The sequence below is a fragment of the Eurypyga helias genome, unplaced genomic scaffold (genome assembly GCF_000690775.1).
Source record: "Eurypyga helias isolate BGI_N326 unplaced genomic scaffold, ASM69077v1 scaffold17369, whole genome shotgun sequence".
Lineage (NCBI taxonomy): Eukaryota > Metazoa > Chordata > Aves > Eurypygiformes > Eurypygidae > Eurypyga > Eurypyga helias.
Genome location: NW_010270490.1, coordinates 10603 through 23854, shown reverse-complemented (window position 1 = coordinate 23854; position 13252 = coordinate 10603). Strand labels below are relative to the sequence as shown.

General features: G+C 50.1%; 1 protein-coding gene across 1 annotated transcript in view; it reads right to left on the bottom strand.

Moving 5' to 3' along the window:
* LOC104514721 (sodium- and chloride-dependent GABA transporter 1-like) overlaps positions 1–13252 on the bottom strand; it is a 22977-nt gene that overhangs the window by 605 nt on the left and 9120 nt on the right. The window contains exons 5-13 of the mRNA XM_010158472.1: positions 13044–13176; positions 11711–11845; positions 10956–11059; positions 10522–10646; positions 9585–9697; positions 4019–4150; positions 3200–3302; positions 2698–2798; positions 1769–1936 (exon numbers count right to left, since the gene is read on the bottom strand). Coding sequence (XP_010156774.1) covers positions 1769–1936; positions 2698–2798; positions 3200–3302; positions 4019–4150; positions 9585–9697; positions 10522–10646; positions 10956–11059; positions 11711–11845; positions 13044–13176 — 1114 coding nt within the window. The remainder of the gene's footprint in view (positions 1–1768; positions 1937–2697; positions 2799–3199; positions 3303–4018; positions 4151–9584; positions 9698–10521; positions 10647–10955; positions 11060–11710; positions 11846–13043; positions 13177–13252) is intronic.

Genomic DNA, 13252 nt, shown 5'->3' with positions numbered 1-13252 from the left:
CGCATGAAAACTGCAGAGCCAAGGAAAGGGAGGCAAGAACCCAGGAAAATACGGAGGGGCAAGTCATTACTGGAGGCGTGTGGACTGAGCATCAGGAGTGATGGAGAAGAATGAATCACTTTTGCCTGTCGGGGAGGGACTAATGCTGTAAGATGCAGAAGAGGAGGCAGAGGAGGATTGAGCCTGACCTGAATAGACATCACTAAGTCAGGAAGAAGCTCTTTCCAACACAGGGAAACAAGCTCCTACTCTGCAATACCGCTGAAGTGGCTGTTGCTGGGTGAGTCCCTGAAATGTTCACTGAGCTGCTTCTGCCACTCATGATCTCTTTTTTTTCCCCCTCTCATTCAAGCTCACTAGGATCAAAATGACTTGTAATCTTTCCTGTCTGTCAAAACCACTTTATTCAGCATTGGCATCTAATTTCCCTCCAGCTCCAGCTCTATTACAAACTAATCCAGGATCTGTGCATATAAGAGGCCAAAAATTCTCTCTGTCTCTCTGATATCAACACACACACAAGTCTGCTTCCCTCCTGCTGCCACCTGCTGCTCCCTCCTGGCTCTGTGAACCGTGGGGAGGAGGACTGGGTCTCCTGACATCTGTGGGTGCTGCTAGAGGGAGAGTGGGACAGGGAGGGTGCACGTCAGACGCTCACGCTGCTGACTGGCACTGCTGGTTTGCACAAGATGCTGAGGCGATGGGTGGAAAGACCCTCAGGAGCTGCCCCCAGATGCCAGGACACACTTTTACCATCCCTAGTGGAAACAGGATTGAGGCTAAGCAAAGCGTAGAACCCGTCTCTCTATTTGCAGACTTTCCTTTCCCTGCTCTTATGATGAGGGGATAAAGAATCCTCCAAACATCTGAGAAAGGACCTACTATTGGAAGTGCCACTGGCCTTCAACCCAAAACCACCAAAGCAGCTTGACATAACACCCTGACTTGAGTCCTGCAGGAATACCAATGTCGATCTCAACACCAATGTCAAGAACCTAAACCCAACCTCTGATGAGACACCAGAAGCTGAAAGCGGATCTGAGACACCAAACCCACACAGTCCCCACACCAGAGCCCATCCAAATGGAGAGCTGGGAGGAAGAAGAGTCAAATTGACCTGCAGCTTGACCTCACAGCTGGAGAGACTGAAGCTGACCTCAGCCCAGCAATTCTGGCCAAAACATTTCTGAATTAAACATTATTCAAAATACAGCATCCATCAACTAAACTCATGGGATTTAGGTGGCGTCTGGTGGCTGTTGCAGCTGGGCTGAAGCCATATGTGACTTCTTACACCTGTAGCTTGCAGCAGACAGCATCGAGGCAGGGACATTGTGCCCAGTGCTCTCCAGACTGAATGACAACACTGTAAATAGAATTTTAACAGTAATTACTAGTATGACATACAGAGACTCCGGATTCACTGCTACATCAAATCCTGCTTAATTAAAAAAAAAAGTCTTAAACAAGATCGGGGTTGGGGGTATTGTGGGTCCTGCCTAAAAGTCTGCATTTCTTCTTAACCCCTCGTTCACCAAGTGCCTTTTGCAAAGCACGGGACAAACTACCACTGTGCATGCCCTTGTCAACAGCAGGTCCTACCCCCGAGACACTCATGCTCTGAGGATGCCGATCTCTCTGCTGAGAGGTGCCAGTTAACCATGCTCATAGCCAGAGACCCCTGGCTGCTTAGTTCTCATTAGATTTAGTCCAGTGAGGGGCTTACTCCAAAGAGGGAACAGAAGAGGAGCACTGAAGCTGTTCCTACCTGCCGGAGAGTCCCCGTGGAGGTGAAGAAACAGTAGAGCATGTATCCTGGAATCAGCACCATGGAGGACAGAGCCATAAGCCAACCAATGCCTTGTCCCCAGGTAGGATAGACGTATTTTCCCAGTGTCAGAGGAGTCATTTCCACCACGCTGAAGAAGAACACGCCCTGGGAACAGAGCACCAGCCATTGCAGGTGAAGGTGTGAAAAATCAGGGACTATCCATCCATCCTTTCCTTCACGATCCTCTTAGCTCCCAACAGCTCCTTAAACTAGTCCAGAGACTACCAACTGGCAATTTCACATCATTTCTCCCGATTATCCTATGTGAAAAGCTGGAATTGGAATACCCCTGATTTCTTTATTCACCACAGTACTCAGACAAGCAGTGCCTCCACACCAGTTCTTAAATGAGTTCACAGTGTTCTCGCAGTTGCCCTCAGGAGCCTTCATCTTCCTGTCATGGGCCATCCCACACCATTCCCTGCACCACTCCTGCTGGGAGTGCAGGAACCAGCAAAGGCAAAACTGCTCCGCAGTTGGCTATACTGTATCCGCCTGATGTCTTTTGCTCTGACAAGCCCATCAGAGCCTGAGGCTGGAGCTGGAGTAGCTGAGAGCTTTCACCACCAGTAACAGCTTTATAAAACAGTAAATTATTTGCTTGTATTCTGGTTTCTCAGAAAGAGGAATGAAGAACTGATGGCAGCATTTACATAAAAACAATAACCCAGAGCTTGTCTTACAGGTGATTTCCTGCAGGCAGAGTGAAAGAGGCTCCTGTATTACTTTTCCCATCTCAGGTCTACCTAGGACCACCTTGCACCAGACCTATACTGGATCGAGGACGCAGCGTTCTCCCTATAGACCATCCAAACTAAGAAGCCCTGTTGGATACACTTCTGCAGACAGGATGCCTCTGTTCTTACCAGGCAGACAAGAGGAGTGAAGAAGGCCCAGCAGATCTTCCACCAGATGCAAGGTTTGTAGCCAATCATTTCTTCAATGTTCCTGTAAAATCTGTTCACACCTACAAGAAGAAATGAGCATTGAAAAAAAAAACATCCCATCTCTGCACCATGGTCATCACCTCTTCACATGACACAGCACGGGCCAGCCACAGCAAGAGAGGGATGACGATGTGGCATGAGAAGCATGATCTGGAGGGGATGGAGCACAGGGACACCAAAAAAGATTCATGCCAGCAGCTTCCATGTTCCTGGTATACTAGGCATCTGCCAGTTTGTGCAATAGCCTTTGTGGTGGCCTGGAGAAGTGAGATGACAGCCTCCTGCTCCTGATTTTCTAGAGTTATCAGCCAAAGTTATTTTTAGTTGCAAAGTTTCCATTGGCTTCACTGTGGGAGGTGTCACATATATAATAACTCACTGTGCCCATGGAGAAAACAGGAACAAGGTCTTTTATGCTTACCGTAACACCAAGAAATTGAGATGGTCTCAAAGAAGACGAGAAAGAGAAGACACATGCCACTGGCTGAGTAGTAATCAAACAGCTTGAAGACATAAATACCACCCTGAGGAGACAAAACCAGGGTCAAGGAGCTTAGTTATAGATTATGGTTGACAATATCAGACTATCTGCGTTTGCTGGCTTTAAGGCTAATTCCCTCAGACAGTAGAACCGACGTTGCAATGTTTCCACCGGAGCCTGGTTCCCAGCAGTGGAACTGATGCGCTCTTGCAGACAATTAGACAGCCTGTTCTGGCACAGCCAACAGTGAAGGGGAAAGCAGGGATTCACTGGGCTGTATCGCTTTTCTCCATTTTGGGTGGAGTCAGTTAATTTTGTCTGCTGTGCCCCTCCCAGGAGTTTTGCTGCCTGACCTCCTCACGAACCTACAGTGCTCCACACACAGTCTCACTCAGCCCTGACCCCCACACAAGTGAACCTTGGCTTCAGCCCCAGAGGTTCAGGGCCCCAACAGAACGGCCTTCGTTGTGTTATCTCAACCCCCTGCACCAAGCGTTCCGCCAGCCTGCGCTCTGTTGGCTCGAGCCCTTATTGTAAACAGCAAAAAACACAGCCAGACTGACAACAGGATGGTGGTAAAAGTTATGGAGGCATCCTAAGCCACTCGAGACGTAGCAGGGAAGAGCGAACCCATTTATGCAGCATTAGGATGGCTCCTAGGGATGCTGTCACTTCTCCCAAAGTTTTTGGTGCTGCTGTGCTATGCCGACGTGACTAGAAAGGTGCCCTGAGCGGAGGTACAAGCATGGCTATCTGTACCTGGGTGATGTTGGAGAATCCGATGAGATAAGAGATGAAACAGACGACTGCGATGAAGACCTTCTTCCTGGCTCTCAGCAGATGAGGATACTCGTCCATCAGGGCTGTAATGAACCCTTCCACAGTGCAGAACTATGGGAAAAGGTATACACCAAGGACGTATAGGTAAGTCTCTCAGCCTGACATCACCCCCGTCTACATTTAACTCCAGTGTTGAGATCCTCATCGCTTTAAGTGCTCTCTGCAGACACGAGAAAAGAAGGAGGCACCTCTGCACATAGGAGGTCCAAACCATCTTCTGAAAACGCCTCTCTCCCTCCACTGGATATGGAGGGAGCTAAAAGCAACTGGGTTAAATACCTAAAATTAGCTGAGATAAACCCCTGTCTTTCACCTCCCATGGAAAGCCTCCTCTTTCTTCCCTAGAACTCTCTAGAGCCTCCCCACCACTGCCCCGCGCTGCCAGGCTCTCTGTCACCGCTGTGTGCCTGCCTGCTGCTGGGACACGTGCAGGACCTGGCTTGCTCTTCCTCTCCCATGTGTGCTCTTCTCAGCGCTTTGCAGCAGCCCCTGTGCTGCTCGATGATCTAAAACACTCATTATGGAGCTGCATTACCCGCTGCCCAGTCACACATGCATATGCGTAACACCACCACCTCTGACTACCCAGCCCTTGGCTTTATTTCACTTTCTCAAGCACGCTATATTAAGGGCATGTAGCACATTAAAAGCCCATCCTCACAGCACATGGTCTTTCTAGAGCTGAAAACACCCGGCTGTCTTGTGCAGTGCAGTATATTAAGGCTGCCTGCACCGTGACACATAAGAAGTCCCCATGAGTGTTACCTCCAAATGAGTTTTCCTACTAATCCTGCCCTGTGGGATGAGGAGGACAGTTGGACTTTATAGACATGAAGTGCATCCTTCTCTCCTGCTTCTTGTTAAATTGTGAGGTTCACTTTTATATTTCACTCCCAGAAACCACGGGTAACACGCAGCTCTCAGAGAGCACATCATGCCTCTAGCAAAAATCCTGGGAAGGTTATGAAGGCAGCAAGCTCCTAGTTTCCCTGGTCACCCTCAGGGAACATGCAAGCCAGTGCAATGGAAATGAAAGACATTTCGTTGCTCTTGGATGTCAGGGACCTCCCTATCCCTGGGAGACCACTCTGGAAAGTGCTGGCATTTTTAGATGCAGTTTTGAACAGGGAGACAAGAAGAAAAACAAACAAACAAACAAAAAAACCTGGAGTGGAGGTAGAGGTATACAGACTAAAAAGAGCAGCAGAGGGTTGGAAAAATGTATGGAAGGGAAGCGAGGAGTCTGAGCTGTGCCTGTGGCTGGGCAGGGATGGTGGAAGATGTTGCACAGCACTGGCTGCTGGACTAGCTCCCACCTGGGCATGGAGCAAGGCAAAGGGCTGTGTTTCTGCCCAGGGTTTTACAGCCACACAGTACTCCCAGCAGGGCAAAGCTCAACGGCTTCAACTCGAATTTTTAACGAGCTAAGCCTTTTATGTTGAACACAAGTGCTATTAAAGCATCTTTTGCTGTTTGAGCAGGTGAAGCTGCCTTTACACTCCCTGACAGTGAGCTCTTCACCCAGTCCCATCCCGCTCGTTGTCTGGAGGAGTCGGGACTGAGCGTGCATCTGCTAGTGCGAAGAGCCGGCGTGACAAAAGCCCCACTGCCGAAAGCTATTCCTTCCACGTGGATGCGTGGCCAGGCACTGCCAGAGCCACGGGCAGGGCTGGGCAGTCTGGTACCAGGCAGAGAGGGGAAAGGGTTCGGAGGAGAGGCAGGAGCAGTCGGGGGTGGAGGGTGGATGTGAGGGGTGTCCAGCAGAGAGGAAGCGAAGAAAAATATGCCTCAGATAACAGGAGGGAGTAAAACGGACAGCCTTTGGTGCAGGAAGAGGGATCAAAGTGAGGGAAAGCACAGAGGGAAAGACAGGGAGAGAGGTGATGGGGAACAGGGCTACAAAGTGAGTTCACATCTCTTGCCTCCTATCAAAATTAAGTTGCTGTGTAATGGATGAAGTGGGGAACCAAATGGTGGTACACTGCTGCTTCTAGCCCCAAAACCGGCAATGGCCTTCACACCGTTTACTGAACATTGCCTCAGGGTTCAGAAAGGATGCACCTGGAGGAGGCTCACCTTCCCAACCGGAGGGACTGAGGCTCCTTGCCTGGTCTGGCGTCCAAATTTCCCGCCTGCATACCCAACCTCAGACCCTCGGTAGGCAGCTGCGTGAAAGGATGCTGCTTCCAGGAATGGTGAGGATCTGGCCCTTGCCATACCTCCCGGTCTCACCCTTACCCTGTGTGAGCACACACACGCCTGTGTGTGCATTGCACACCTCAGTCTGCTTTCCAAAATGTTCCATTTTTCTCACCGTCTCCAGCCACCATTTCTAGCGCATATTCGGTTCTTCCTCACACCTCACCCCCTGATATTGTTTCTTTCTTAAAGATTTTATTTCCATTCACTTTTCTCTTTTTTCCCCTTCAGGGGCTTAATCGTTACACAAGCTGCTGGGTCCGATAATAGGGGCTTGGTAGTCAACACAGAATGAAAGTCTGTCTCCCACACTCTCCCAGTGCCAGGGGCTTGCTGCCCCCTCCTTGGCCACGCACAGCACCCCGACCGGGACATGCAGCACCCTGACCAGGACCCCCAGACCCACGGGGCAGGTTCGGCTACAGCTGCCAGATGTGCAGCAGAGAGCCACAACAGCTGGAATTCCTCATGAATAACCTGTGAGAGGCAGCCTCACATGGGACTGGCGCAGGCTTGCAGTCACAAGGCTTGCTAGCTCCCCCGGGAGAAAACGCCTGACCTGGAAACTGGTAGGTTAAAAGAAAGCATTAGCATATTATGCAAGAGGGTCTAGACACAAGAGAGCGGAATGCTTCTCGGATCAGAGGCAGAGCGAACATTAAGGCACACGAGCGAGCGGCAAGAAGAGGGGGCACGGGAGGGAGGCGCGTGTCTGTCAATATAGGTCACGCATCCCATCCAAGCAGAGGAGACGAGCACCCTGGCAGGAAGAGGCACAGTAGCCATGCTCTGTCTGCAGGAGACTCGCTGTCGGAGCCAACGGACACAGGATGGACCCACTCCCACCATCACTAAGAGGCTGGGGCTCGTCGCCGCATTGCAAACGCAGATCTCAGCCCTGCCTTCCTCTTCCAGCTGGGCTCCCGAGCATCCCCGCTGTCCCCACAGCCCTTTATGGGGACAAGGGGCAGCCCCAGCCCAGCAGCCCTGGGGGCGCAGGCTGCGCGAGATGCCCCACTGCCCTGCCCCACAAGCTGGGATGCTGACCCAGGTGAAGAACGGCGGGTCGCCCCCCCCCCTGCCGATATCACAAATTTAATCAGCACATAGCAAAAACATATTTTTTTTTAGGTTTTTTGTTTAACTGGAGGCTTCAAAACGCACGTGCAATCACAGCCGTTGTTGCAGCCTGCGTTACCTCTTTTATAGGCAGAGGCTGCCATGCTGTTGGTGGTGTGTTTGATTGGATCAGAGCTCCAGCCTGCAGGCAGAAAGCTTCTTCACATATATTTATCTGTGCTTTTTTAAAAGCTTGTTTTCCTTCTGATGCTTCGTTCCCCCGCCCCTTCCTCCTCTTCCTCCAGGCAATGATAGCCCCCCACGGGCTGCCTGCCCTCCAAGACTAGCTGTCAGAAGGGACTCGGAGAATTTGAAGTGGTATTTCAGAAGCAAAAGCAGCAAATAAATTCCACACAGTGCTTAGAGGGCTTATTGTCATGTCTCAAACTATTTACCAGCACTGAGTGAATAATCCATGGAGAGTCCTTTTTTTTTTTTCTGTAAATGTAGCTTCTTTTGGAAAACGTAGTCGTTATTTGAAATTATTTGCCAAATAATGCCTACGGTAATGCAGACGTGAGCTTTATGATGTGTTCACAGGAGTGTGCCGTAATCGAAAACCAGATTTGGTTGATTAGATTTTCCCGGAAAATCAGGTGTGACATTTCAGGAAAAGGTCTGAGTCTGATTATGAACTAAGACTTGGGTTTATGAACGCCGCCTGTAATCCAAGAGAGCATCCGTTTCGTACCGGTGCTTTGCGCTGCAAGGGAAGAGCACGCGGGCACTGGAGACGAGGTGAGAGACCAAGCACAGGCTTTTGAAGGAGCCTTTGAGCTCCATGCACTCGATCAAACGGGAGGCACACTGCAGTTCACTGCTTCACTGGTAGCTACTTTTATGCTGAATTATCAGGAAAAAGAAGTATCACTGCTTGTAAAAATACAGAAACCGTGAATTTTTTTTCGGTTTGTGAGGGCTCTGAGGGAGGCAGGGTAGAGATATTTTGTTACATCCAGCCGCTTCCCCCTCAAATACCTTGTAAGGCTTATCTAATGGCAAAGATGTCAGGGTACCCAGGCACCACCCTTTCCCAAGGCATAGCTCCTTCCTTCTGCTGGGATCTGTCCCTGCTCACCTATGAACCAGACCAGGGTGCTTCCTCTCTGCCCAGGGACACTTTTGTTATCAACAACAATGTCAAAATGCCACATTAAACCTGGCAGAGCTCTAATTCAAACCCCACATCGCTGCTTTTCTCAGAGCAACCTGTTGACACGATGTCAGAGCGCTGTGGTCTGGCTGCAGAGATGCTCCTCCCAGTTCCTGGGAGTAGGGAAGATGGACAACTTCTCCCCTAACCTACAAAAGTAAGCCCAAGTAATGACATTTTCTTGACAGTGCTTCACAGTTTGGTCAAGGTGCTCCACAACACAGTAAGCAAATCCAAACTGAGCTTCTCACAAAAGAGAGCTGTGATGACCACAAACTATTAGTATGCAGACATGAAATGAGATAGTTAATACTGATTTCCCTTATTTCACATACCTATTTTTTGGGGAAAAAAATCACATCTTACCAGAACAAAGCAGTCTTGACAGTGCTTCACAGTTTGGTCAAGGTGCTCCACAACACAGTAAGCAAATCCAAACTGAGCTTCTCACAAAAGAGAGCTGTGATGACCACAAACTATTAGTATGCAGACATGAAATGAGATAGTTAATACTGATTTCCCTTATTTCACATACCTATTTTTTGGGGAAAAAAATCACATCTTACCAGAACAAAGCAGTTATTACGTGGAAGAAATATTTCCCTTGCCCCAGAGTATTTTGGCAGGGATAGTTTCCCACTAGCTCTACCTAGAGCCTGTGTGCTCAGCTGTCAGGGTCACCCGGCAAGACCGGGCCACGCTGTGCCCACGCAGCAGCACTTCACTAGAGCCAGCAATTGATCCAAACGGAGAAAAGGTTTCCAAACATCCTCCTACAGGGAGGCGGAGATTGTCTTACAAGGCTGACTGGTTCTGCTGGGCTGCTGGGAGCTGGTCGTTACTCTGTCAGCAGTACAAGGACCGGTGTGCTGGGTAGTGACCAGATACCGCCACACTTTGAAAAAGTAAGAAAAGACCCTGCTTAGCACCATCCCAAGGTGCAGAAGGGGACACCATCATCGTATCAAAAAACAGCTTTGTCTCTTACCCCGCTTTATCCCTGGGGCGTCTCACCTGACTGTCCAGACCCAACATCATCAGCATGGAGAAGAAGAGGATGGACCAGAGTGGGGACAGGGGCAGCTGTGTGACAACCTGTGGGTAGGCGAGGAAAGCCAGTCCGGGGCCTGCAGGAATGAAGAGAGGAATGCACCCATGGTCATAAAGCCTTTGATGGGAAGTCTGAGCTAAGGGCAACGGCTGAACAGAGAGACAACGATCACAATCACAAACTGCTGATATTTAATACAGGAGCTAGGGAAGCCTGAGCCTTCTCCCATGACACGCCAACCCAGTGGGGTGCAGGATGGGGAGGCAGGAATGACTGGAGAAAAGCTTTGCCTTTTCTCTTCCTGCAAGCAAGAAAGTCATCAAATTATTGCTACCAAATGGAGCTGGAGCACTTTGCTAGAAAAATAAACTAATATTCAGAGCTGGTTATAACTTTACTGCTGTCTTTTTTTTTTTTTTCCCCTCACAAAATGCTGTTTCTTGAGATAAAAGCTTTCTCTGGGAAGACAGCAATTTCAAAATACATCTTTGTGTAAAAAGACATGGTCCCATCTTGGTTAAAAAATTATTCTGAGGTTACAATTTCAAAATTGCCTGGAAAAGGAACTCAAATTTTGATCACATCTACTGAAAACATAGGCAGCATCTATTCTCCATAGGAAGATTTCAGAAAGTAAATGGCCTAAATATTTCACTGCAGCAAAAGCACATAAAACTTCAGCACAAAAAAAAAGTGAACATTAAAAGCAGGCAGAGATGCCCCTTGCAACCAAAGTGCAAGGACTGTCAGCCACAGGTGCCCAAGACCCATCTTGGTGGGAAGGTGTGCAAAAATGGTTGCACGCTTGGGTCCCACTCAGGAAAGCCCTGGGAGCATCCCATACTCTGTCAAATCACGCTCAAAAGTTGCTCTTGCATTTGAACCCGGGTTTCTGCTTACCCGAGGAGGCCAGCTCTGAGATCGACTTCTTCGTGATGTGCGACATGAAGCCAACAATAGAGAAAATAACAAATCCGGCAAATATGCTTGTGGTGGAGTTTATACAACAGACAATAATTGAGTCTCTGGAAGAGAGAAAGGAAGAAAAGAAACCACCTGCAGGTCCTTACCAAGAGGCCAGGAGCGAAGAGTCAGGAGAGCAAACGACCAAGCCCTGCTGAGAGAAGTCCCTGTGCCTTAGGGAGGGAGTGTGGGTGACGTGTTAGGTGTCCCGCAGGCAAGGAGCCCACAGACGGCCATCGCAGTGTGCACCCCCGGCTCCGTGTTGCCAGCAAGGGAACATTGGCCATCAGGCACCCCAGTCTCTCCATGACCCCCTCCCTCACCCGTGAGCACTCCCTGCCATGCAGGAGACTGGAAGAATCCCAACAGACCTGTAGACGTTGTTGTGGAAGGTGTTGTAGCTCCCCAGTGCGATGAGGGACCCCAGCCCCAGGCCATAAGAGAAGAAGATCTGTGTGGCTGCGTCCATCCAGACCTGTGGAGAAGAAGCCGGGGTTGAGTCTGCCTTCCTCTCTGCTGCCAGCTCGGCAGGTCCGGCCCTCCAAGCACAGCCACCCTCTGTCCTTTGAGGGATAGCTTGGCACGGAGGGGATGGATGAAACGTCCAGACACTTCAGTGCCTACCCTGTCTATCAGAGAGACTCCGTGCCGCTGAGCTACTGCAGGAGATGAGTCTGAGGCACAGGGACCCCATGCTGCAGGCGCGTCTCCTGCAGCAGCTCAGGGCAGGGCTAGCAAGGGGACTGGATGCAGACTGTGGGGCTGTGGGCTTGGCCACCCAGCCCACTGGGGAGGTCAGGACCTGCGGGCACCCTGTCACTAGGGCCACAGGCACCTGTGATGTTGGCTGCTGACCCAAGCTCCAAGGAAATGTTTGGGCCGGTAGCTGGAAATGTCACAGGAGCCACCTTGACACCTGTAGCTGTGTTACTGCCCAGCTGGTGGAACACATCCGAAAAACAGACTTTTTCATGCCTTTCTGAACAGAAAAGTATCTCCACGGTGAGGTAGGGCTTAGAGATGGCAGTGCAGGTGGAGAGAAGAGTCATGGAACAAGGAAAGTGCCTGGGGAAGACTAATGCGGAGACAACGTAAAGGTAAGAGCTTTCCTCGCTAGGCTACAAACCTCGGAGTCCGAGAGCTTTCTGAAGTCGGGCGTGAGGTAGAAGAGGATCCCCTCCTTGGCTCCCGGCAGTGTGACTCCCCGGAAGAAGAGGATGAAGAGCATGAAGTAGGGGTAGGTGGCTGAGAAATACACCACCTGCAAAAGGCACCACGGGGGAGAAGCTATCAGCCCACCACTGCTCAGGAGCTTTCCTGCCCACAGTGGCACTGGGTCTGGCATGAACCCCTGCAAGGGGAGACGGGCTCCTTGTGCATCGCCGCTTTTGGCAGCATTCCCTTCCGTTTTCTGTCCCCCGTTTCTGTGCTAGCAGAGGTTTCTCTCTGCCAATGACACACAAGGACACACTAATCACAGAAGTAGCATGCTAAAGTCTGGATGAATTGCCCAAAGACAAGGGAATTGCACAGGGATAAATTTAGTCTGCAGAAGTAATCCCTTTAAGTCATCACATCCTTATTTTGCAGAGCTAAAGCCAGTGTTTCTCTAGTCCAATGCATCAAGCAATGTGAGCCGTATCAACTCTACTGCTTGCTTTCCAGCACTGTTTCAAGGACTCACAGGTACGTACCATACCTCGCCACAGGGCCCATAACAGCGATCACCGGGACTTTGCTGCGGCTGCATAGCTAAAACCTGCGTGAGACCCACCGGGGAAGTTAACAGCTTAGGTGACCTACCCCCGCACTGCTTCTTTCTGATATCTCATCCAGATGATTCCTTTCATACTATTGTCCCACTAAACCATACTGTGCCTAAATAACACATCTCAGTGTCCCAGCATCACTGTTTCACTAAACGAAGCAATTAACTTTCCACTGTGCTAGCCAGAAATGCTACACAGTGACTGACAACGTGCTTCTGATCTGAAGGTCTCTCACCAATACCTAAAGGGCAGCAAGAAAATTTCCAAAGAACTTGGTGAGGTTTTTTTCCCCACCAGCAGCATTTTAAGACACCATGATTTTCAAAAGGGAGAGCCCAGAAGAGGCCTCTCCCTCTCAAAGGGCTGTCCCGCATTGGAAAACATAAGTAAACTCTGAAAATCTCTTCCCAAGTCTCTTGCCAAAGAAACTGAACGCAAGGACCCATCACTTTACAGGGAAGAGCTATTCTCTGCGCTTAGAATGAAAATTACCATAAACACAGTAGTGATTTTACAACCGTGAAAGGTAAATGTCAGGATTTTAATATATCTGCCATGATTCTGCCTCAAAACACCGTAACCTTAGTTATAGGCACTGAAACAAAATTGAGCCTGGAGGATATTTCAACAGCCGAGACCTGAGCATGGCGATGAGAGGCAGCACCGAAACTCACAGTCCTCGCACCATACCTTGCCTGTCCACTCCACGCCCTTCCAGATGGAGAAGTAGACCAGCAGCCAGGCCAGGGCCAGCGTGCCGGCCAGGGGCCAGCGGACGGTGCCGGGCTCCCCCAGGCCCCCAGACATCTGGTGCATGTTCCTCCTAGGGGTGAGAGGGGTTGTGTCAAGCTGAAGTCCGGCTCTCGGGAGAGATCCCAGAGGCGGCTGGAGGGGAAAGG